Source organism: Westerdykella ornata (genome assembly GCF_010094085.1).
Source record: "Westerdykella ornata strain CBS 379.55 unplaced genomic scaffold EI97scaffold_3, whole genome shotgun sequence".
NCBI classification, from domain to species: Eukaryota; Fungi; Ascomycota; class Dothideomycetes; order Pleosporales; family Sporormiaceae; genus Westerdykella; species Westerdykella ornata.
In genome coordinates, this window is record NW_022986853.1 from 1,373,171 (window position 1) to 1,396,542 (window position 23,372).

General features: G+C 55.7%; 9 protein-coding genes across 9 annotated transcripts; 4 read left to right on the forward strand and 5 right to left on the reverse strand.

The window, feature by feature from the left end:
• The first annotated feature begins 7 nt into the window (after positions 1–7).
• On the forward strand, positions 8–1,060 carry EI97DRAFT_183258 (uncharacterized protein). The gene is made up of 3 exons (XM_033793524.1): positions 8–164; positions 295–593; positions 762–1,060. The coding sequence occupies exons 2-3, from the start codon at positions 428–430 to the stop codon at positions 953–955; spliced, it is 360 nt and encodes a 119-aa protein (XP_033657201.1). The 5' UTR covers positions 8–164; positions 295–427; the 3' UTR covers positions 956–1,060.
• Positions 1,061–1,679: 619 nt separating this feature from the next.
• Positions 1,680–3,259, reverse strand: EI97DRAFT_482361 (uncharacterized protein; the record flags this gene model as incomplete). Its single annotated transcript, XM_033802066.1, has 4 exons — positions 1,680–2,538; positions 2,579–2,798; positions 2,874–2,938; positions 2,969–3,259. 4 exons carry the CDS (start codon positions 3,257–3,259, stop codon positions 1,975–1,977), a joined length of 1,140 nt encoding a protein of 379 aa, XP_033657202.1. The 3' UTR covers positions 1,680–1,974.
• Positions 3,260–4,690: 1,431 nt separating this feature from the next.
• On the reverse strand, positions 4,691–5,509 carry EI97DRAFT_430695 (uncharacterized protein). Its single transcript, XM_033797753.1, has 2 exons — positions 5,208–5,509; positions 4,691–4,959 (listed from the first exon to the last, which is right to left on the reverse strand). Exons 1-2 carry the CDS (start codon positions 5,268–5,270, stop codon positions 4,786–4,788), a joined length of 237 nt encoding a protein of 78 aa, XP_033657203.1. The 5' UTR covers positions 5,271–5,509; the 3' UTR covers positions 4,691–4,785.
• A 156-nt stretch (positions 5,510–5,665) lies between these two features.
• On the forward strand, positions 5,666–6,777 carry EI97DRAFT_183328 (uncharacterized protein). The gene has a single exon (XM_033793525.1). The coding sequence runs from the start codon at positions 5,816–5,818 to the stop codon at positions 6,518–6,520; it is 705 nt and encodes a 234-aa protein (XP_033657204.1). The 5' UTR covers positions 5,666–5,815; the 3' UTR covers positions 6,521–6,777.
• On the reverse strand, positions 6,692–10,741 carry EI97DRAFT_360962 (kinase-like protein; the record flags this gene model as incomplete). The annotated part of the gene is made up of 1 exon (XM_033794955.1): positions 6,692–10,741. A coding segment is annotated over one exon (4,050 nt), but the record flags the coding sequence as incomplete, so codon positions are not given.
• A 2,641-nt stretch (positions 10,742–13,382) lies between these two features.
• On the forward strand, positions 13,383–15,838 carry EI97DRAFT_430697 (uncharacterized protein). The gene is made up of 5 exons (XM_033797754.1): positions 13,383–13,667; positions 13,720–13,950; positions 14,040–14,188; positions 14,250–14,396; positions 14,501–15,838. The coding sequence occupies exons 1-5, from the start codon at positions 13,452–13,454 to the stop codon at positions 15,708–15,710; spliced, it is 1,953 nt and encodes a 650-aa protein (XP_033657206.1). The 5' UTR covers positions 13,383–13,451; the 3' UTR covers positions 15,711–15,838.
• EI97DRAFT_183402 (uncharacterized protein) lies at positions 15,810–17,607 on the reverse strand. Its single transcript, XM_033793526.1, has 2 exons — positions 17,499–17,607; positions 15,810–17,449 (listed from the first exon to the last, which is right to left on the reverse strand). The coding sequence occupies exon 2, from the start codon at positions 17,298–17,300 to the stop codon at positions 15,909–15,911; it is 1,392 nt and encodes a 463-aa protein (XP_033657207.1). The 5' UTR covers positions 17,301–17,449; positions 17,499–17,607; the 3' UTR covers positions 15,810–15,908.
• A 1,508-nt stretch (positions 17,608–19,115) lies between these two features.
• On the forward strand, positions 19,116–19,663 carry EI97DRAFT_354407 (protein-tyrosine phosphatase; the record flags this gene model as incomplete). Its single annotated transcript, XM_033794885.1, has 2 exons — positions 19,116–19,219; positions 19,270–19,663. Coding segments are annotated over 2 exons (498 nt in total), but the record flags the coding sequence as incomplete, so codon positions are not given.
• Positions 19,664–20,999: 1,336 nt separating this feature from the next.
• EI97DRAFT_370127 (ribonuclease H-like protein) lies at positions 21,000–22,592 on the reverse strand (the record flags this gene model as incomplete). Its single annotated transcript, XM_033795219.1, has 3 exons — positions 21,000–21,411; positions 21,526–22,289; positions 22,365–22,592. The coding sequence occupies 3 exons, from the start codon at positions 22,590–22,592 to the stop codon at positions 21,000–21,002; spliced, it is 1,404 nt and encodes a 467-aa protein (XP_033657209.1).
• Between the last annotated feature and the right edge of the window lie 780 nt (positions 22,593–23,372).

Sequence of the window (23,372 nt, forward strand, 5' to 3'; positions counted from 1 at the left end):
ATCCATCAATAGCCGCGGTATCTACCATAGCTCACCCCCGCGCCCCACCTCATCCCGCGGCACTCTTCCGTCCATATCAACATGCCCTTCACGCCCTACCAACTACATTTCCATATCCACTCGTAACCGCCATCCTCTTTTGAACGTTCGCCGCATCTCTCCTCGTACGCACCTCTTCTTCCTCCAATCCTATATAAACCCGACCATCCCCCGACTCCGAGCCCCCCATCTGTGTCCGCCAGCGAAACCACCATTCGCACCCTATAGAGGTTACATACATATATATATGCCCAGGCCATTTCTCCGCCTTGCACTGCACTCACAACCCACCTCGCCGCTTCGTTCGACCCCAGCATCCTTCATCTTCCGCCGCCCTCTAGCCGCCTTTCTCCCCGGTCCTCCCCACTTCATACTCTCAGCACACGCAATGGCATCCACCAGCAGCACGAGCACCACCACTCCCCAACAGCAGCTCCAAGAATGGCTCGTCATCGCGCCTGACCACGAGGGCGCCATCGAGAAGCGCCTAGCGGTGCGGGAGCGGCATCTATCGGGGCTGAAGGAGGATCCCGAGACCTTTTGGTTGTGGGGTGGTACGCTCCCCCCTTTTGTTCCCCCATTCCCCTTTTAATATTTTTTTTCTCTTCTGTTTATAATGGCCTATCTTCCTCTTTTCTCATGTTTCTATTCTTCCCATAATCTTCACTCCACCTCCCCCCTCCCTCTCAAACACCCACAACGCCTACTGACCCAACTCTCAGGAGCCATGCTCGCCTCCCCTCTGGTTCCAGGCGAAACCCCCAAGATGACCGGTTCCGCCATGCTCATCGGCGCCAAGACCAAGGAAGAGGTCATCGAGCGGATCAAGCGAGACATCTACGTCACGAACGAGGTGTGGGACTGGAGCAAGATCCAGATTATCCCTTTCAAGAGTGCGTTGCGGAAGGCGCTGTAGGTGGGAGCGTGGGAGGTGGGAGGTTGTGGTGAGGTGATATGAGGAAGGAGGAATACGATATATCTACCTACTACTGCGACGTAAATCGCAATGAAACCTGCTGCAAATCGCCAACAATAGAACACAAATGACCTCTCCGGCATCTATAGACGATGTGTACATCTCCGTCTGCCAAAAGCACACTCTGGACTCTCCCAAACTACTATGCCATTGCCAATGCCGTAGTACGCTCTAGCAATTTGATACTTATTCTTGGCAAGTTCAAACCTTTCAGCAAACGAGAGGCTACTAGTGGAAGCTACTAGTGGAAGAAAGGGAGGAAAATGGCATGGCGTTCGATCGTAAAGTGCCAGTGTCGTTAGAGACAGCGGTCTGAAGGGTCTCTGGGGTAGGTGAAGCGATCGACGTCGCAGGCTGTGCTTGTCCACAGTTGCTAGTTCCGACGACTTGGGACTGGGTCTTGAACTCAATTCGGCGAAAACGTTCCTCCGATGCAGTCCCAAAGGCTGTCAACTCAACCTTCATCTCTGAGAGAGGCGACTTCATCTCATAGCTCGATTCTTCGACCTTCCTTGTGGGATGGGCCACTGCCTCGGACAAGATTCACACCTTGTTCATGGCATCACCCCATTCGGAATGAACGAGATGATGAGTCCGGCTGAATGTGGTCACTATTTCCGAAGTGCTTCACACCTTGAAGAGCTGCATCAGGGGGTCCCAGTCCGTCGGAAAAACGCTCGTCAGAAGTCATAGCTGGAGTTCCCTCCCTGTAGTGCGAATGGCGTTGTGTGGGCGGGAATTTGAGTGGTTCCGTGTTAGCAGCCACTATTGTCAATCCATTGTCGGGAGTGCTTGTACGAGCTTTCCGCGCAACAGGATCGTTGACATCACCAAAATTGGTCATGGACTTGAGACTTTTTCCTCCGGCTCGTGCTCCTGAGCTTCCCGACTCTTTCCCTAGGCCCCTTCCTGAAATGCTGCGAAATAGCAGGCTCGGACTGGGAAACGCTCACCATGCATCATTTTACCTTGCTTTGGCAGGCTTTTTCAGATCGCTCAATCGCTGCCTTTATCGCACCCCACTCCAACTTATAAGCCTCCAGCTCCTTGACTTTTCGTTCGGCGAACTCCCTCAGTTCCTCCTCCGCAACTGGGGTGAAATCCTCAAAATCAGGATGCAGACTGCATATCGCCTTCCAGGCCGTATTCTCGGCATCCGTGTAACAATCGTACAGTAACTCGTGGAACAAGAACGTGCCGTCCGTCATGGATTTGCGCATCTGGGCGGAAAGCTTCTTGGGGGGCTCGGCCTGCTTGAGCGCTTCATCGCTCCCAATCCCCAGGCGTTCAAGTTGTTTGGAGACATTCCCGTTCACTTTTGGGCATTCGGGCGGTTCGCAGACCTCCTCATTCTCAACCTCCAGGCGTTCAAGTTCATCGAGGAAAAGCTCCAAACATGCTTTATACCGCTCGAATTCGGCACCTGCTGGTGTACGCCATTCAGTTGGCTTCGAGATGAGAAACCAGCGCGGTGCTGAGCAGAGCATCTGATAGGGCGCTGCATACGCCCACTCCCTCCCAATCTACGACCGCGATTATCTGAAGGTCCTTCGCGTTATTAACGATCATATTCCCGTACCGAAAATCATCGCACAGCAACCTAGGCTTCATCCTGTTGTAGTCGTCATTAACAAAGCGGGGAATAAGAGCGTTGAACTGATGGCGGAACTTGTATTTGGCCCGAGCATCATCGGCGTCGTCGACTGAATTGGCTTGTTTGTACACCTGTTCCATGTCCTGGTCAGCAATGTACTCGAAGAACTCTCTCGCCGATGGAAATGTTCTCGAGCGATCGCCTTGACATATTCGTTAGTTCTTATAGAAGAAGTGGGTAGAATCTACGTACCCCCGACCCTACCCCGCCCCATGGGCTTCGATTTCTTGCATCTTCAGCGTGAGCGGCCCCAAGTCTGTATGAATACTCTAGTCGTCTCGGATGCATAGAGATCCAACGTGGGGGAACTCCAGTTTCGAAAGCTCGAGGTAGAATCCCGCTACCTGGCGATATACCGTGCGGAGGTCCCCTTCGCTGATATCAGATCTTAAAACCGCCTCATCCGTTTGTCGCCAAAGGCGATGCAGGGACTCGCCTTGGACGAAGTCCATGATGATAAAGGGGCCTAGGCCTAGCGAATTCTCGTTTGATAGTCCCCATGCGTGAACTTCGGGTACTGGGATGCTTGTATTTTCTCGCACTAGGCGCATTACTGCAACCTCTCGGCGGAGCTTTTCGTCCCCATCCATCACTTTGCCAGGCATGGCGAACCGCACAAGCCATTCTACGCCGTCTGAGAAGCGCATGTGGCAGCTCCGGTTGAAGGAGCCGGATGACTCGTCGACTATTTCGCACAATGGGCTGCTTCGGCGGAAAGAGGAGACCCAGCCGGGAATGGCGGGTCTCTGTGATATGAATGTTCTTGCCCAGTCATAGCACTGTACGAGATGTTTACGTTCTGCTATCTCGTTCCAGTCCATCCTAGAAGGAAAGTTAGAAAGGCATGTTGGTGGAATAAAATGTTTGCACGTGCCTCTCCTATAGAGAAATGGCAGCTAGGAACAATGCGCGTATTATTAGAAGTCGAGATTGAAGCTTGCATACACCGAGATTGGAATGAGTATTGAAATGAGAATAAAGTATAGGTAGGGGCAACGTCGTTTATTCTCAGAGAGTGATAGATAGGGGTGTCAGCTGGTTAGTCAGCGAATTTCAGGACACTGCAGCTGGTAACTGGTATACCAACACCTACCGGCTGCAGCCGCGCCAGTACTACGACTGGCACTGGTACATTGACACTGGAATTAGTATCCGCTTGAATATTGTTACCGGTGCCGCTAGTGTTGTTAGTGTTCGAGTTTCCATTGCCGCTAGACATGTTGGATGATAGTTTCGCCAGACATTTATTTGGTAGTATCAACGAATTAGGGAGAAGACGGATCTTGCTTTGAATACGGAGTGTATGATTTCCTTGCCTTCATCAGTCAGACATCAGGTCACCGGTGGGTACCAGCGTTCTCCCAATCAAAAGCCCCGAGGCTTACAGCTCTCAATCAAGAACACTCCCCTCACTCCCGTCCTATACAGCCCCGTGTACAACTAAACGCAAACCATCAAACACCCCTTTTTCAACCAGGAACAAAACGCCACCGTGGGCACATACATAGTACCCTAGTTGACAGCCCTCCCAGCCTTGAGAAGGCCCCAAGAGGAAGCATGAAAAAGATAAAGAATAAAAGAACTTCATAGAATAACCAAAACATTCCATTCCATTCCAACCCCTCCCCTAAAACTAATAAGGTATCCAAAAGGAGGCATGCTCAACACCTTCGGCTCCTCAAAAACTCCCGAAAATCATGCCCTCGTCAACACCGATGCTGCTAAACAAATGGTCCCCCCGCTTCCCCCACCCGCATTCTTCCCCCCCCACTGACATCGTCACTGGCTTCAAGAAGAAGAAATAACCAGGGGAGACGTCAATGCACCATCGCGCCCCCCTCCGTTTATTTCTTACCGCCGCCCGCCGCCGCGGCAGCAGCCCTCCTCGCATCGGCTGTGTTTCGAGATGATGAGTCAGCTATCGATTCTCGAGACATACTTTGCAACACCGAGCAGTACCGATGATGCTGAGATGAAAGGGGTAAATGGGATGACGACGAAGAAGAATGAAAAGAACGTACCAGCCGCTTGCTTCGCCCTCATGATAGCCGCCTGATCCTCCTTGGCGCGCTGGAACTCGGTTCCGGAGAGCTGCGAAGTTGGGACGTGATGTTAGTTACTGTGGACATTCTTTCATCACGCACGAGACGAGGTAGGGAAAGGTAAGGCAAGGAAAGGATAGGCAGAACGTGTGACGTGGTGTGTGCGTGCCGGACAGAGTGGATGGGCAGCACAGCAACAGCACGCGCATGGTGGTGGGGAATGGGGGACGTACAGTGTTCTTGGATTTCTGTTATCCGAGTTAGTATCGTTGTCTCACTCACTCGTTTCGACAGATAAAGAAGATAAGAGCAGAAAAGTAAAAGAAGAAGTAAAAGAATGAAGAGGGAATAGACAAGTCCCGCAGACCAAACCAAAACCACAACCCAGACCCCTAGAACCCAACGACGAACCCCAACCGACGAAACCGAACCGCAGATTGAAAAACCAACGAGAAACGGAAACCGAAAAGAGGAAAAGCGAAAAACGACAACGCACCTGCGAAGCCTGCGCCTTGAGATTCTTCTCGCGCGCCTTCTCCCGCTGGTTGCCTCGCGCCATGGCTAGATAACTCGTGTGCGCACACCTGGTCTCCCGTCTAATGGAAAAATCTCCGGCTTTCAGCGGCCCTGCGGAGGCTTGTTGGTTCGCTGCTGCTGGTGGTAGTGGTGGTGGTTGTGGTGGCGCGTAGTTGGCGGAGAGACGGTGCGAGAAGTTTTGTGGTTGGGGGTTTGAAGGATCGTGAGGTGTTGGGAAATGAAGATGTTGAGAGCGACCCCTGCGCGGGACGCGGCGGGGCGCCAAAAATAGCGTGGTTTTTTCGGTCGGCAATCGGCGATTGCCCATGTGGCAGTGCGGGCTAGATTCACAGAAACTCGTGATTGATGAGCGTTCCGTTGGAGCACTTCATGAGTAACAATACAGAGTACACTCAATACAATCAAAAATAATTCAAACCTACTGTTAATGTTTCCCACTGTGTAATGGCGTCTACCCTTTCTAGTATATAGTCACGTGACACAATAGCCCATCCATGTCCCTCAGTGCTCAGGGCGTTCATCCCGTTCTGTGGAAATGGAGCTTCATTCGCTGTCAGTCCATATGATATGACGGCTGAGCCCTTGAATCCAACGAGGCAGAATGTAGTTGCCCCCTCCCTTGATTTCAGTTCCGCCCCGCCAGCATCCGCCCAGGTTTGCACTCATGTCCGATGCTCACATCCACGTCTATCCACCACTCATCCAAGCCAAAAAGCGCATAGGTATATTACCACCACCCAGCCAGGTGGCACAGCCATCAATACAACCAAAAATGTCTATACACGATACTTGCTTCGCTTCGCTTCACCTTCGCATCGCATCTCAACCAATCCGTCAGTCATCAACTCTATTTCCCTTCCGTCCCATTCACATGCAATATCAGCCAGACAAATAGAAAAAGCCCAACGCGCCCAACGCACCGACTCAGAGATCAGAGAAATATACAAACATCCCCTCCCCGTCCACAGACTACAAGATCAGTATATTGGAAAAGCAGGGAAAAAGACGAAAAAAAGCAGCCCATGCAATGCAATACCGAAAAGCACAAAGCGGGTGTGGTTCGGTCGTCCCGTGCTCCCGGAAACCATCCAACCCCCAGAAATCATCATCAAAGTCGACGCCGTGTTCTCATGTGCCCACATGGGGCACACAGCCAGACTCGCAAGAGATTCATCCCTTCCTCTAGATAGAAAAACGCACCAGCTGTGCTCTTCAACCCTTTTGCGTATGTGGAACTGCTACTGCCAATCTCAGTATGTGTACATGGTGTAAAACCCCAGATATGCGGAAGAGCGGAATTTGCGAGCTGTGGCCCTGAACCCAACGCCTTTTCTATGTATATGTGAACATCGATCGTGACCATGGCATATCGTACAAAGATACGAGACTATATCGAAAGACCACTCCGACGCGGAAAATGCAGGTGGGCTCGTTTCATGCGGCATCAGCCGTGTCCTCCGGCTCGTGGGTGCCAGGAATCTCGACCTTCTTTACTGTGCCATTGCTTCCGCTGCGCGCGGACCGGCGACGCCCGGATATGTGGCTCCTCCGAGCTTCTGCGACGTCGGACCTTGCGAGCTGTGCATTGGAGATGGACGCACTCGATCTTTGCGCAGGCTTTTTCTTCCCCATGACGAGGAAGTCGTCATCCGAGTTGTCGAAGTCGCTTTCCAAAGGCAAATCGCTCTCAGCTGTGTGGTCGGTATCGGCCTCGTAGTCGGGCTGCTCTTCCCACCCAAAGTCGCGAGTGGCTGTACCCTTTGGTGGTTGGTGACCCGGATCGCGATGTGCCATGCGCATCTGGAGACACTCGTCAGGTCCCACGGAGGAACTCGCAGACACGGACGGAATAGAAGGATCCGACGTCGACTTCGAGAAGTGGTCTTCAGAGGAGCTGGAGCCCAACTCCCTGGACTGGGCAGCAAGGGCACCGAAACTGCCGTCTCCAGAGGTATGCTGGCCGTGGTTCAAGTAGTCTTCCACCTTCCGCCGTTGGAACATGGCAAGATCATCAGGACTGGGTGGGCACGGCGCCGGGCTGGACGAGCTTTCTTCTTGTTGTTGTGCTTGCAAAGACAGTGATCTTTCCCGTTTCCGGTTCTCATTTTCTTCCGCCACCCGCTTTCGAATGTGTTCCTCTTGGGCACGTCTGACCATCTCGGCATGCGTTTCGGTTGGATGAGGCTGGAGCACGGAGCCCTCCTCATGGCTCGGAACAGGACCCAGCTCGGAGTGCGTCTTGCGGCCTAGTCGTCTTTGCAGGTAGGAGGAAGCATTGGACGAGACGGAAGACTGCCGCGAGACGGACCGTTCAAGACGGTCGCTATGATCCGCCGCATCCGCATGTTTTGACAACGTACCACGTCTCGCACGAGGAGATACATCGGGAATTTCAGGCGTATCCACGTGTCCGGCAGCTGAAGCGATGCTCAAGGCTAGGCTGGGCTCGCTATGCGGGTCATCAACAGTCTCTCCTCGCCATTCCGTCTTGGCCCTCGTCGGATCTGCCGGACGTTTGGATTTCAGTAGCTTCTCCCGGCTCCGCATGTTGCTGACCAGACGAGGCACACCGCCCAGCAGATTACCAAACGTGGAGCTGCTTCCGGGTTCCAATGTGGTGGGTGTACCGGGAAGGCCAGGCGGTGGGTAAACAGAGGGTTTCGGAGACGATGTGGGGCCGAAGGATACATCTGACGGGCGCACTGTTCTTAGCGAAGAGTTGGAGGACGTGGCCGAATGTGCTCGCTCAGGAACTATTGGCCTCGTCAGAGCAGCAAGAGGTGCAGGATGTTCCCGGCTTTCCGCCATATGTGATGGCGACGCCGTCCGCGAACTGGGCTCAAAGAACTTGACTTGCTCTTTGGCTTCAGGACTTGCAGAGACGCTTTGCGAAAGCGGATGCTCCGACTCGGCACGAGATCGTGTCAAGGCTTCGAGAATCGAAGTGGTCATGGCAAGGCTCGGACGTCGGCCTTCCTGGCTGATGGTGCTGCTGGAGGAACGCGTGCTCATGGGCTGAAGGGTATCGGGGCTCGTGACGTTACTTTGTGCCCGTTTTCTGGAACCACCGCGTCGTCCAATTCCCAGTACGGTGTCAATGGTCTTGCGCATCCCTGACCGCACGCGATCACTCCATGAGATGGGGACGACGGCCCTTTCCACGTCCTCGTGTGACACCTCGATCCGCTTGCCTTGTGACTTTCTCTCGGGGTCAGTCTCCTCAACCCAGGCGCCGTAGTTGTCGAGCCCCTGTAGGACCCAGGGGTGTCGCTTGATCTCCCGGATGGAGATGCGTTGCTTCGGATCCTTGGTAAGCAGCTTTTCGAGGAGATCTCGTAGGTCGTGCCCAACCTCTTCATACTCGAGAGCATGAGGATCTCTCCGGTCAGTGGTCATTGTATGATACATCCTCCCATGCGAGCTGGGCCTGGAGCCCGATTGTTCGATGGTCGCCTTCAACCGGAAACGGGGGATGACGACGTCATCCGAGAAGATGTTCTCAAGGAGCTGATGTTGGTTTGGGTTGAAGAACGGTACTCTGCCATAAACGAGGCAGTACAGAGTGACGCCCAAGGCCCAGATATCGAGCTGCTTGGACACCTGGAACCCTTCGCGACAAAGCTCAGGCGCGTAGAACGCCGGCGTCCCTACCGTCTTTGCCAGCTCTTCTTCGGGCTCTTCCGGCCCTAGGGGATCCGACTCGGAGAGATCGTCGTCATCCGACGGCGATTTGGCGCGGCCGAGATAGGAGACCCCAAAGTCGGATATCTTGATACGGTGCTCTCTGGTCTGAAGCAGATTCGCGGGCTTTATGTCGCGGTGTATGACGCCCTGAAAGTGTAGGTACTCCAAGCCCAATACGGTGTCTCTGAAGATCTCTAGCGCCGTCTGAAGCGTGAGTAAAGGGACGTAGCGAAAGTGCTCCGGCACGTCTTCCGCCTCCTCGGTTAAGCCGGAGGAGCTACTGCCCGCTATGCTTGGAGTCCGGCCACGGTCATCGTAGGGGCCGTACTGAGTTCCCTCTAGGCCACTCCATGCATCGGCGTCGAACGGCTGGCACGCTGGAGCGGCTGTTTCGGCCCGAACGGCAGTCTCCATGTTGGGTTCGTCATGCCCAGTCCTCGCCCAAGGCTCGGCAAGCGTGCTTCTGCTAGGTGCTCTTTCGCGGCTGATTGTGGAAGCTCGAGAAGTACGGTTACTGCCAATCGACTCCTGGTCAGACTCGCCTCCATGCTCCAAGCTCCATCCATGGCTGTCGTCTGTTCCATCGCCGGTGCGCCTATCTCTGCGCATCAGTCTTGCCCGCTCACGCAGCTCTGCCACCCGCTCTTGCCGAATCTTCTCATGTGCGCGCTCCAGGATTCTCAAGTCTTCCTTGATGGCAGCCTCGTCCTGCGCCATGCCTTGGGCCTCTCTTTGGTAACGGCGCCATTCAATCAAGCAGATCTCCCTGGCACCCTCTGTCCTCCACCTCACCTCACCCAGCTCAACGTGCTCTAGGATGATGTACACCCTTTTGAGTGCGGGATCGTCAATGACTTCGAGGAGGCCGACGATGTTGGGGTGTCTTGCCTTCTTCAGGATGGCGATCTCTTTCTTGATCTTTTCCTCGCGGCTACCATCATCTCTGTTCAGCCGCTTGGGCTTCACGTAGCGCTTGACAATCTTGATGGCTACGGTCTGACCGGTTTCCAGGTTCCTTCCGAGCTTCACTTTTCCATGCACGCCCCGGCCCAGCTCATCGATGATCTCGTACTGATTGATGATCTTCCGGCCCGAGACGGGGTCGACGTCCAGGTCGGCTTTGTGTGTCTCCTTCGGTGCTTGTCTGTGCATATGATGCAGATAGGGGCTGGAGTAGAGTCCATCCTCGGACTGCTGAGGGACGCCCAGGGGAGGGGTGCGGGGGCTGAACAGGCCAGGGCTGCTAGCGGGTGAGTTACCAGCGGTTCTGGACCCCGAGTCCATGAAGCTTCGGCGATGGTCCGAAAGGCCAGATGTCGTGATGCTAGTCCCCGAGAAGGACTGGAAGTGCGAGTGGCGGGCGCCACTCATCCGGCTCCCACGAGCTGGTTTGTGTTCCGATCCGGGAAAATAGCGTGGGTACTGGAGGGCGGCGTACGACTGGTTAGGGTAGTAAGGCCCCTCTAGCTTGCTCCTCGTCGGGGGTGGGTATGCAGTGCCCGGCTCGGCCGAGTGGGCACGTATTGTAGCAACAGTCGTCGTCGATGCGCTCGAGTCATCTCTGTGTATACTGGGCCGACGTTCTTGTGGAAGGGCGGGTGTTGAACAGACTGACACGGACGACGCATCAAGGCTCGCTGTGGGCGACGGGCGCGCAGAGGCTGGGGTGGAGGCAGGGAGCCTGGAGACGTAGGGCCGGATGGGACGAGGCGAGAAGTAATTCGACTCGGAGGCATCAGGCAGCTGCGACGCCCCGGCGGCGGCGGCAGCGGGCGGCATGTCGGAACGCGGCGTCTTGTCCGACTCGTCGGCCGTGGCCGTCGCAGAATCGCACGGGACGGATTGTGGAGGTGTATGGCATTGCCGGGATGCCTCCAAGGCCTCATGAAGCGCCTCGCTCTCTAGGTCCAGATAACATACGGCCGATGCTGGAGACGCGCGCCCCTGCTCGAAAACGTCGTCAGTCGCAGGGGCGGGCATCGCATTGTCCGACCTTTGGCCAGCCATAGCCTCGAGGGGTGTTGGAGCGGTCGTATCCATGTGTGAATGGCCAGCTCCTGCTTGCACCAGCATCGCATTTGCAATCTAGGCAAGAGGAGCAACCATGTTGAGGATTGGGGTTTTGAGGGATGGCCGGAGGGCCTTGGAGAAGGGCAGAGACGCAAAGTGTGTGGTTACAAGGACGATTGCACTCGAAGGGAGCGATGGCGAGACGGCGAGACGGCGGGTGCGGGTTGCAAAAGAACTCGAATAGGCGGCGGTGCGGGGCGAGGGTGCGTGTGTCGTCTGCAGCCGGTGCAGTGGGATCGTAAGGGACAGGTTGGGATTGCGTACAGGCAAATGGTGAAGGCTGCGCGTGCGTGCGTGAGGAGGAGGAAAAGCAGTTGGAGCTGGAGGTTGACTTTGTTCCAAGGTTGGGTGCCACAAGGTGGGCGAAGAAGGGAAGGCGCGGAGGGGGTGGATGCCCGGGTGCCCAGGTGGTGCGCAGGGTGCAGGTGGACGAGTGATCGACGGGGCGCCGAGGGCCGACTAGCAGGGAGCAGGGAGGGAGGGAATTGCGGCGTCTGTAGGCTTTGCGACGATGGAGAGTTAATAGTGGTGGTGTGGTGTGGTGTGTTATAACTTTTGAAGAATCGGGGGCCGAGGGTGGCCAAGGGCAATGACGAGGTGTTAGTGGGTCGCCGTCTTGCCCATTGGTGATGACGGTGACGATGCAAGGGCCAGACAACGGCGATGGCTAGCCATGGAAAAACAAAGACGACAGCGGAGTACAGTAGAAAGTAGGGAGTAACAACAGTTAGACGACACGATAGGTCTCTGAGCTGAGTTGCTGGTGTGGGAATTTGCGAGTGCAGTCTAGCCAGGACAGAATCGTGATGAAGGAGGGCAGTACTGAGTAGTTTTATTCTGGCTTTATCATGGGATTTACTGGTACAAAGAGGACACGAGGAATTGACAGGGCCCCTCGTCCCATCTGATGTTCCTATCTTCGGCCAGCCAGCCGTCCCATCAACGCTCGTCCGGCTTCCACTCTGCACTCTGCGTCTGCATCTCTCAGAGACGTGCTGCTGGGACCTCTGCACCCCTCCATTATTCAATGTTCTCTCCCACCGGCGATCCGTGCCCCAAAGTGCAACTCAGCTGCATGTGGACCTCTTCAATAATGTTGCTTGGGCTCTGGGCGTGCAGCGGATGGCCCGAGCCATGCCAGTCCACCCGCATCTGATTCGTCGAGGGAACCGTCTCAAGCTGCACGCAACCGGCTGCAGGCTTGGCGGCTTTGTGGCTGTTAGACTTCCGAGTGACGATTGATTATACCGCAGGAGGGCCCTCGGGTTGGGAACGGTTGGATGGACGGCGAGAGCAAGACAAGAGCAAGACGAGGCGCGGGAGCTCCACCTTTGACCTAGCACTCCAGTGATACAGTGCTCAGGAACGGGCAGCAGGCTCGAGGTGCTTTTCATCCGAACACTATCCATCCAGCCCATGTAGACCACTTTGGACAACCCGTCGACGGGATTCTCCTCTGACTGCAGCCAATTTTCTGGCAGCCGCGCATGCCGCAGAGCCAATCCAGCAACCCTGGCCGCTTCCGTGATGCTGCATCTGCATCCTCATCCTCAGGAAACAAACCGCGCCGCATTTCCCCAGATTCCCTTCCCCTCTCACCCTGTTTCCAACTGCTCGCACGCCAAGGCTGGGCGGGTGGGCGACGCACCCGAGGAGATGGTGGTCAAGGTTTGCCCTTTACGAGAGAGCAACCGATCATCATGACTGTCCAACGCCGACGCCGTCGCCGTCACGACGATTCCCAACGAGACTCGAAATGCGAACCGGCGGAAACGGCACGCTGACAGCAATAATCAACAACCGACTCCTCGTCGTGTGCGATGGATGGAGCCGGCCAGAACAGCCAAAAGGGGGCCAGCCGAGCAGGACCACCTCAGCAAACTAAACCCCTCACCGTTCGCGCAGACGAGCTAATAACAATATCGAAGAAGCCTGAGGACTCAGGACGGTGAGGAGGAGTGCAGGACGCAGCAGGCAGTGGAGCACGAGCCCTCAACACCTGCACCGGCTGCAAAATCTGCTTCGTGCAATACCCCTCTGAGCCTAGCGCGGCGGCGCCAGCGGTTGCTGGCAGCTGCCAGCGAGGGGCGAGACGGTTACAGGCTAGCCGGATGAGGACTTTCACGATGATTCTGGCACGGTGTTGAGTCTTTGGTCCCTTATCGCTGCTGGGGTGCTGGCTCTGTCGTGCATGGACCCGTCGGTAAGCTGCGGGCGGTTGCGGTCCAGCCAGCAGCCAGCCAGCATCAGCATTCAACCAAAGCAGACCTTCCAGAGATTCGTCACCCCTCAGCGGGAACGATCTCCTTGGGAACCCTTATCACCACGCCGAACTTGACCCGTCCGTTTTGCACATTGACCCGTTCCTTGTAAAGGGCTGCCCCAATGATTACCCTCTAGACTACCGGTATTGATTGATTGATTGATTGATTGTTGTTCCTTGAGAAGCATGCCCGCGCCTCGCAGCGACGACTCTCGAGGGGCCACGACGACGACAGCCTCCCACTCTAGCCTGACGCTGTCGCTATTCGGGCTGCTGCTGGCACTCCGCATCATCAATGCCCTGACGCTGCGCACCTTTTTCCAGCCCGACGAGTTCTTCCAGTCGCTCGAGCCTGCATGGCAGCTAGCCTTTGGCGCCGAGACCAAGGCCTGGATCACTTGGGTACGCCGTCTACACCATCTCTCTCGATGCTCGCGTCTCACCACAGTTGCAGGAGTGGAAAAGCCAATTGCGGTCCTCGCTGCATCCAACCCTGTTTGCCCTCGTCTATCTGCTGGCCGCAAAGCTGTCTTCCTTCTGTGGCTTGAGCCTGCCCTCCCAGGCCCAAGTGCTGATTGCAGCCCCGAAAGTGACCCAGGCCGTCTTCGCAGCATTGCTCGATCTGTACACCTTCAAGCTTGCTGAGAAGGTCCATGGCCGAGGCAGCCGCACGGCCTTGACTGCTGTACGTCGTCGTTATCTCTCCCTTCCGACTTCGGCCCCATGGCATTTCCAGGCAATTTCGCTGATATCTCGACTTTGCCGGCCCTCTAGCTTGCTTTGTCCATCGCCAGCCCGTGGAACTGGTTCTGTTCCACCCGCACCCTGTCCAATTGTCTTGAAACCACCCTATCGTCCATTGCCCTCTACCATTGGCCTTGGCACTGGCCTCCCGCTGCACACATCCTCAGCCCACTGTACCAGTGAGTCGCCCCTAATAATACCAGAGATTTGGCTTGTTACTGACTCTGCTCTCCTCTGCAGGCTGCGGCTGTCGTTGCTGCTGGCAGCTTTCGCATGCATCCTCCGACCCACCAATGCCCTCGTCTGGCTGGCTGTATCTGTCCCAACCCTCTGGCAATCCTCCACCCGGCTGCGCTATGTGTTGGCCCGCGAGGCTTTTATTTGCGGGTAAGTAGACCCAGCACGGCAACAAACAGAGAAAGAAAAAAGACGCTTCCCTTCTTCTTCTTCATGTCCGTCCAATTACCTCGTCGTTGACTTTTATGCGCCAGATCCGCCGTCCTCGCCCTCTCGCTATGCTGCGATAGGCTCTACTACGGGGCATGGACGTTCCCACCCCTCCGGTTCCTTTACTTCAACATCGTCCAATCCCTCGCCGTCTTCTACGGCAGGAACAGGCCAGATTACTACCTGACCGAGGGGCTGCCTCTGTTGCTTACCACTGCCCTCCCATTCGCCCTCGTCGGATTGCGCCAAGCCCTGCAAGGACCATTGCAGCCGACGACGACAACGAGTGCTGGCGAAGAGTCCTCCTCCTCATCAAAAGCCACAGCTGGGAATGCTGTGCCACGGAGCCCAAATGCCCAACTTGAAGTCGAGGACCCGCTTGGACGTCGTATCCTGCGTCGTCTCGCCTGGACCAGCATCCTGGTGACGCTGGCCATGAGCCTGATTGCCCACAAGGAGGTCCGATTCTTGTATCCCATACTGCCTCTGCTGCACGTGCTGGCCGCGAAGCCAGCAGCGCACTTTTTCCTCTCCCCTCCCGATGCAAAGTCAGACTCTACGCAAGACGTCTCCGCTTTCCCTCCTTCCAAGCTCACACTCTTCCCTTCGCTCCCCCGCCGCATCCTCCTCCTTACCCTACTAACTCTCAACACCTCCCTCTCCCTCTTCCTCACCACCACACACAACCATGCCCCCCTCTCCGTCCTCGACTTCCTCCGCCACCAACACGAATCCCGCCTCCTCTCCTCCCCATCCTCGGCAAACCTCACCACCCCCTTCTCCCCCTCCCCCGTCCGCTCCACAGTCGCTTTCTTAATGCCCTGCCACTCGACGCCCTGGAGAAGCCATCTCGTCCACCCCACCCTCGACGCCTGGGCCCTCACCTGCGAACCTCCCCTGCATTTATCTCCCTCTGAGAGGGAGACGTATGTCGATGAAGCGGATCAGTTCTACGCCGATCCCAAAGCGTGGATGCAGCGCAATATGGAGCACCCCGTCATGGTGAGCGCGAGTGGGAGTAGGAGTGGTCGGCATTGGAGCAATTTGGAGCCTGCGAAGAGGGATATTGGGGGGAAGAGGAGGAAGTGGCCCCTCATTTTGGTCTTCTTTGGGCAGTTGGAGGGGGAGGTGAGGGAGGTGTTGGGGGGAAGTCGGTATAGGGAGTGTTGGAGGAGTGGGGCCGGGGTATGGGAGGGGGGTTGGAGCGAGGATTGGAGGCGGAGGGGCGGTGTGGTTGTGTGGTGTTTGGAGTAGATACAGTAATCGATCTAGTACGAGGGAGTGTATCTGTACGATACTAAGGGGGAAAGAAAGGGAGGTGGTATAAATAGCGATGTATGCATGCGATTACAAGTTGTATGTATAGAATGCCGATACCGTGGACACCCGGATGACACTGCCTCCCAACTCCTCCAGTTCGTTTCTTTGCTTTCTCGCTTTGATTGATGATGGTTACAGGATCACCTTGGTCGCGACGCTAAACAACCACGCTGCATCCCTCCACCCACCACCCTCCTCATTCTCGATCTCATTTCCATTCCCCTCGACCACTCCTCCATGCCTCTTCATCTGCTCGTCCGTATTCGCCTCGACGGCCTTTGCAACCGCCTCCCTCTCCATCTTCCGCCTCTTGGCCTCGACCTCGCGCTTCAGCCTCGCCTCCTCGATGCTCAACGCTCCGTCCTCACTGCCGTTCCCATTCCCATTGGACTCGTCATTCTCATCCCCATCCTCCTCTGTACTCTCCTCGCCATCCTCATCGACCGAGAACAGCGTCCACCCAATCAACCGATCCATCCACCCGCCCAGCCCGAACCCCCGCTGCCTCGCCAACCGCGCCACCTCTTCCTCGTCGTCGTCGACATCGCCGACGCTCGCCTCGTCGTCCGAATGCACGAAATCCGGTTCCGTGAAGCCGCGCTGCGTCGAGCTGTTGAGGGCAGCTGCGTCGTCGTCGTCTGCTTCTTCCTCTTCCTCTTCTTCTTCCTTGCCGACTTCAAAACCCCGGTTGCTGCGACTGCCAGTATACGGAGTGAGTAAATCGACTCTGCTCCCCCTCCGACTCTGCACAGCGCTGGGCACACGACTCCCCACACGACTCCCCACACGGCTCCCCATCCTCGAATTCGCATACTGCGCCGACTCATCCGCCCCGACAACAACAACATCCGACGCCGTCTGCACACCACCCAGACTCACACTCAGACTCGTCGAGCTCTCCCGACTCACCAACCACCCCTGCCCCTTGGAATCCCGCGTCTCGCCCGCAATCGCCAGCCCCGCCCGATGGAACCAGTCCGACGCCGATTCGCCGCCGCCGCCCGAGTGATGTCGGCGCAGCGGGATACGTGCAGCGGCGGCCGGCGCCGTACGCTTGCGCACGTGATGGTGGTGATTACTCTTCCTCGCCGCGCCGTCGACGTTGGCGAAACTGACGCCGTGGCCGTGATGGCGGAATGCCACGCCATCGGCGCTCTTGGCCTTGGGGATGTCGCCAATGTCCCTGCGCGGCCGGTCCAGCCCCGAGAAGTAGCTGCCCGTGTCGTAGGCGTACGTGACGTGGTTGTTGTTGTGGCGGCGGGGGACGCCGCCGACGGAGGGGTCGCGGGTGAGGATGCCCGGCGTCGTCGGCGCAGATTTCTGCGCTATGTACGAGGTATGTGGTGGTGTTTGGGATGGGGAGGTGGGCGAGTAGGGAGACGAAGAGGAGGCCGAAGGGTCGTCCGGGAGGGTGTGTCTGCTGCTGAGCGGGGCGAGGGAGAGGGAGTGCAGGTTGGGGTAGGAGCGGCGGGAGGTGCGGGAGGTGGAGCGAGGGGTCGGCGAGGGGTCTGGTGCGGTGGCCATTTCAATTTTTGGAGCCAATTGGTGAGGGAATGATGGAGACTGCGTGGGGGGAGTCTCAAAATAAGCAGTGTTGAGCAGCGCTGTGAAGAGAGCGAGGAAGGAGGATGGAGAGAGAGGGAGGGGAAGAGGTGAGGTTGATAGCAATTTAGCTTCCGAGGTAAGTCCTGGAAGCTGTGTGGAGGAGTAAAGGTTGCTCACGGGCCCAGTGCCAAGGGATCTTGCGTCGATCCAGATTTTGAGGGCTCTCTGCGCCAGTTTTGAAAATGACGAGCGATGCGAGGGTTGAAAAAGCAAAAGATTTGTCTATCGACTTCGTATGTAATTATAAAACGCATGGCAATTGCTAACCCTGGCGTTTCTGTCACCCCACAGTGAATCGAGCGGTGGGGTGATGATGGTTGCCAAGCGAAAAGGGGAGAACTACAGTGTAACCGGGGGTTTTCCTCCCCGTGAGAAAAAGACATTTCGACATTATTCCGCTTTTTCGCATCTACACAACTCGAGTACAACGAGTCGGCCATAACTAAGCTCGATCTGTGCCTATGAGGCTGTCTATCCCACAACATGAACAAAAGCTGCCCGCACGTTGCCAAGTGACGTCGCGCGTTGCCTAAGCGAGAGGACCCTGGACGTGCTCCCGCTAGCGCGCCGGAAGACGCGGGCGTCGAAGTTCCGCACACGATTCATCAGACGCCTTTCCATCAAATGTAATCCATCCCTTCCATCTCTTCGTCCTGAACATCACAAATCGCTTCTTCACCACGAACACAGCATCTCCATACTCGCAGCTCTCCGCATCGTTCATCTGGGCGAGCGTTTACCGATATTTCCACCGCACAACATCATCCCCCATGTATATACGTCGCAGTATCCGAGACCGTTTCAAAGGGTCGGAAACCTGATCTCGACGTTGACATCAAGGTATCTCCAGTCTCCTTTTCTAGGCAACTTCACCATCCTTCCATTCACGCCCTCCATGCACGTGTGGGTGCCTCTCATATCCCCCTGTTTCACAACCTCCGCACCATATCCTCTGCCTGCTTATACCGACATCTCCATCCAGTTCTTCGCAGTCAACGTCACTCTATCCTGAGGGCACCTAGCCACACAGGCTCTTTCGACACGGCCTTACCGCCGGTCGAAATAGCCAACACACGACCACTCTGCCTGTTCACCCTGGTCGGCAAACCCCACTCACGTGCCTCCCCCCAATCCCCTCCAATACGAAGCAATGTCCGACTCCAACTCGACGACTGGGACTGCCAGCGACAGCCCGACGAATCATCACATGACTCCCATCAACAACACGAGCTGGTTCGCCAACGCCTATGAGACTATCAAAGGATACCTGCCCTCCCCCACCAGCCGAACGCTCGTAGACCATGCTTCGAATGTCTCACACGAGGACCTCTCTCGAACTGGCCTCCAAGATGAGGTCACCGATCTAGAAGGTACGAGATATTCGTCTCTTGTGGCTTTCGTCCTGTGTGTTGCTCTCGTGTTCTTTGCCGCCGTGTAGCCGAAATCAATACTCTAGTGTGCAGTCCGTTCTGTTTTCATAGCACCTCCTTGCTCTGCTATCCTACTGCGAACCGAGTACGGGAACCGAATACTGACCACCCGCCTACAGACTCTGCATTTATCCGCTTCAGAAACTCTTTAGGTTCCTACCCTGTCAGTGATGGCGAAGAGGGCGACGATGCATTCAAGTTAACGTCCGATATCGACGTCATTGAACTCGATTCTGCCACGGTCGACAAGGTTCCTGACCGCGCCCCCATCCCGCCAATCACCGGCATCCCATTCCACAAGGTGCCCGAGAATTTTGGCACCGTCGTCGAGGGATCCATCTACCGCAGCAATTATCCACAGGAGGACAACTTCCCCTATCTGCAGTCTCTGGGCCTGAGATCCATCCTGTAAGTACCGCCGTCCTCGTTTGCAGAAATACGATTCTAACAACCCACAGCACGCTGGTGACAACGGAGAGTCCTGCATACGATCAATTCATAGCAGAGAATGGCATCCAGCAATTCCGAGTCCATCTTCCCGCCAACAAGGACAAGATCAAGGTGACCGACGAGGATATGGCCCGCGCCCTCGAGTTCGTCCTCGACCGCGAGAACCACCCTATCTTAATCCACTGCAACAAGGGCAAACACCGCACTGGCTGCGTTGTGGGCTGTTTCCGACGCGTCGTGGGAGCGACAACCAAGGAAGACATCTTCCGGGAATACCACAAGTACGCCGGTCGGAAGGCCCGGATCTGGGACGAAGCCTTCATTGAGAAGTACGACACGGCCTACTCCTTCTTCGCCGCCGTCGCCAACAAATGGATCGCTCCCCCGCGGCCCCCTTCGCCCGAGTCCATGAAGACGATTGAACCCAGCGTTGATGGGGAATCTGATGGCCCGCTTCTTCTCTAATCAATCGCTGGACCGGATATGCCTCTGATGAATTGTACGATCTCTGATGGGCTACGGTAATGTATACTTCGTATGCCAATTCGTTTCCGGAATCCGCCGTCTTCTGGCCTCGAGATTCATCTTTCATCTGCTTCTCGCACTCTTAGCGCACCGTTCGGGAGGAAAAGACCATCGCGGCAAAGTGCCCCAAGGGTAACAAATAGAAGGTCTCCTTGTAAAATGGTTTGGGGAGGGGGGGTACATGGTCTCCGCGTGGCGTTTGCGTACAGGATATATAAAGGATGTGGTGGGGTGGATTGGGATTACTTTGAAATAGATTTGGGACAAGCTTGGGAAGGGCATTTGGGCGGCGTGTTGCATATTCAATGTTTGCATGATGGGTCTTTGGTTTCGGGCTTGGATTGGCATGGAAGGGCATCGGGCGGCGGCATTCGGGTTGGCTACTGTATCGTATATTCCCTGGGTTCGGAGAGTGTTGCGGTTTTCATGGTCTTGTTGCGGGTTCTTTAGACCGCGATTTTGCCGTGTTCGCCGTTTTCTTCCCAATCTTCCGCATCACGCGGGATGATGGACTGCATGTGTGTAGGGTTTACATGTCGGCGCTTTGAACAAGTGTTGGGTTGTTGAGTTGGTGCTGCTCCAGCATCACTGACTGATACATACATATCTACTATGATATGTACATACTGCACATCCCCATGGACTCGAATTGATCCTCCTGACCAGCGCATTCAGGTAAGCACTATGTATGCATTTACACATCTGCACCTTCGCTCTCTCGATTTTTCTCTCTCTGCACACGAGCTGCAAAGATTACGAATAGGTAAACTTCTTGCTTCATTGTAAATGTCCTCCTGTGCTGGCCTGCGGAACAAAGCTAGCTCCTCTTCTTCCTCGTGAGGTACGGTGTTTCTTCACCTTGATGGTGGATGCCTGACTTTGAATGGAGCGGCTAGAGACACCAGTGGCTAGCGCGGTCTGACGTCTCGATTCTCTCATTCTGAAGTCCCATCCGTCAAGTTGCAGGACGACTATCACAATCCATGGGACCCGGATCCAGCGATTGGATAGCCTGCTCGTTTTCCCAGCAGCGTAGGCTCTCTAAAAGCTGCGGGAATTCAGGTCCTGCGACTTGCTCGGGAGGTGATGTCCGCGAGACGAGGGTATCTGGATAATCTTGCGTTGGCTGGAGGAGTAGAGGAAGTGGGTTGTTCTTCCTTTACGACGGCGTTAAGGGGTCCTCAGGGGGTGACGAGTACTCCACACCATCGGTTCACCCTGCACCGCCCTTCCCCTTTCTTGCTCCCCTGGACCTCCTCCCCTTCATCACTTCACCCACTGGGTCGCTTCCTTCTTGATCTCCTCCTTCTCTTCCTCCTCCCTCGCTTTTCTTCACATCCTTCTTTGCTTTCTTTTTCTTCTCTTTTGCCTCCCCATCTCCCTTCCCTCTTCTCCCATGCTCACCATCCAGAATCCCCTTAACAAGTTCGTCCCTCCCCTCTAAGATCCTCACCCGGTTCGCCTCCCAAGCAACCCAAGCCGCAGCCTGGAGAAAACAGTCCGTCACATCGTCCAATTTTCCCTCGATCCCGAGGCCCGATGCATCTTTCACCTCCTCCTCTCCCTCCTCTTTCATCATCGTCTTCTTCTTCCCCTTACGTCTCCCCTTTCCGCCATTCTCGACGCTAGGACCGCCGACCAAAGCATCCCTGATATCTTGCGCGGAGCGCGACGGGAAGACGAAGCTTAACCTCGGATGCCCTAGCGAGAGACCTCGTCCCTGACGTGCATGTGACGACTCTGTCGCTGTTTCTTCATCGCGGGTGGTTTCTGACCCTGTGCCGCTGGAAGATTGGTCGAGCCAGGTGCGGAGGAGCTGGATCTTGAATTTCTTTTCGGCTTTTCCGCGCGGTAGGGGCGTTTTGGTGGGCGGAGGGTCAATGGTGGGGAGGTTGTGGGATTCTTCTTCGGGCGAGGGGGTGGGGGGTTGCTTCTTCTTGTCCTTTTTGCGCGAGGGGCTGGGAATCTTGGTGGTGAGGGGACCGAGCCAGAAGTTGGCGACGCGTTTGGGGTCGACGGGGTAGACGGTGTAATCATAATTGAGCCTCGACGCGGACGCTGACAAGGCTGCGGATTGATTGGAATCCTCGCCCGTGGTCGACGAAGGTATTTGCATCCCTTGTGCAGACACAGCCGCGGCTTCTCCCTTTAGCGCCGTCAACATTGCCCACAGCATCGCCTCCAGCGTATTCACCCTCAGCGTCCACTGCTGGATGGCGGGACTGGAGTTTGTGCGCCAGCGTTGGCGCTCGATGAGGATGATGTCTGGGTTGTAAGGGAGGAGGGTGTGTTTGAGGAGGGAGTAGGCCGTCTGGGAGAGGGTGGAGGGGTTGTATGAGTTTTTTGGGTGGTTGTCGGGTTCCAAGTCTGTGTTTGGGAGAGGTGAAGACGGAAGAGGAGAAGGAGATGGAATAAGGCGCTCTACTTCATCCAGGACGTCGAGACGTCGCCATGCCACTATCTCCATCTGGACTTCCCTCTCTTCAGCCCCATCTAGCTCCCCCTTTTCCTCCGCCCTTGCTCCTTCGCTCCCATGCCCCTCATCATCCTCGGCTCCCCCACTCGCAGGAGCTTCCACGTCGACAACGCAAAACGCAAGATTCCGGATCCCCATGTCGATGCTCAGGATCCGGACCAACTCCCCCTTCGTCTTCGTACCCTGGCTTCGCCTTTCCCTTGGTACAGAAGGATATCGACTAACTCTGACATCGCGATCGAGTCTCGCAACGAGCTCTGTCTTCAGACCAGTGGTTGATGAGCCGATGCGGGTGAGGAGGCGGTGCAGGGTGGATTTTACGAGGGGCATGGTGAGCCGGGAGAAATGTATCATTACTGGTGATGGCTGGGGAGTGGGATTTGGAGTTACTAGGCTTCGCTACGAATCCATGAAGTTCGTATGAGGAATTCTCTTGAGGGGATTCCAGGAATTCAATGATGGGACGTCGTGGTGCAGGGATTCTGGACGCGTCGCGAGTTGAGGAGAATCGGAACGACGAACGACCAAGCAAAGGAGTTCAAAGCGAAAACATCGGTGGCAGATTCACGGAAACATGCTGAAGCGAAGACGAAAAAGGTGGTGATGAAGAAGAGACCCTGATGGTGATGAAAGTTAGGGTAAGTCTTGCACGTTTCGCGCGTAATCGAACGTTGATTGAACTTTGGAACCTGCAGGTGGGAAGGCAGGACGAAGATGCGTGAGCACGTGACTGTACCGTCTTTTCGCATGTCGCGCCATAATGCTTCTGAGCAGTTGCATCAATTGAACAATATCGGAATGGATGTGGTCGTCCTGGGAAATACATTTTGAGATGGACTATCTCCTATTGCAAGCTTGGCGATTGGGATTGGCAGCATCACGACCATGCCGGACCTGACAACTCACATCCCCGTCATTTCCAGTGTTTCCAGTTGTTCAGGAAATTCAACTGATTATTGGGAATGCATCATTACCATATGGAAGATGGCTGGAAAAGATTGCTCGAAAAGCCAGGCTCTCGAAGAGCGTCATTCGATTTCTATCATATTCTACATCCACAAGCCCCATTCAAAATCGCAACACATCCGCCAGAATGTGTATTACGGTATA

Coding starts and splice junctions, on each gene's coding strand:
- EI97DRAFT_430697 (XM_033797754.1), top strand. CDS start 13,452: ATGCCCGCGCCTCGCAGCGACGACTCTCGAGGGGCCACGACGACGACA. Junction 14,189..14,249: donor ATCCTCAGCCCACTGTACCA/GTGAGTCGCCCC, acceptor TCTCCTCTGCAG/GCTGCGGCTGTCGTTGCTGC. Junction 14,397..14,500: donor CGCGAGGCTTTTATTTGCGG/GTAAGTAGACCC, acceptor TTTATGCGCCAG/ATCCGCCGTCCTCGCCCTCT.
- EI97DRAFT_183328 (XM_033793525.1), top strand. CDS start 5,816: ATGACGGCTGAGCCCTTGAATCCAACGAGGCAGAATGTAGTTGCCCCC.
- EI97DRAFT_430695 (XM_033797753.1), bottom strand. CDS start 5,270: ATGGCGCGAGGCAACCAGCGGGAGAAGGCGCGCGAGAAGAATCTCAAG. Junction 4,960..5,207: donor TCAAGGCGCAGGCTTCGCAG/GTGCGTTGTCGT, acceptor CTCGGATAACAG/AAATCCAAGAACACTGTACG.
- EI97DRAFT_183258 (XM_033793524.1), top strand. CDS start 428: ATGGCATCCACCAGCAGCACGAGCACCACCACTCCCCAACAGCAGCTC. Junction 594..761: donor GACCTTTTGGTTGTGGGGTG/GTACGCTCCCCC, acceptor CCCAACTCTCAG/GAGCCATGCTCGCCTCCCCT.
- EI97DRAFT_183402 (XM_033793526.1), bottom strand. CDS start 17,300: ATGGCCACCGCACCAGACCCCTCGCCGACCCCTCGCTCCACCTCCCGC.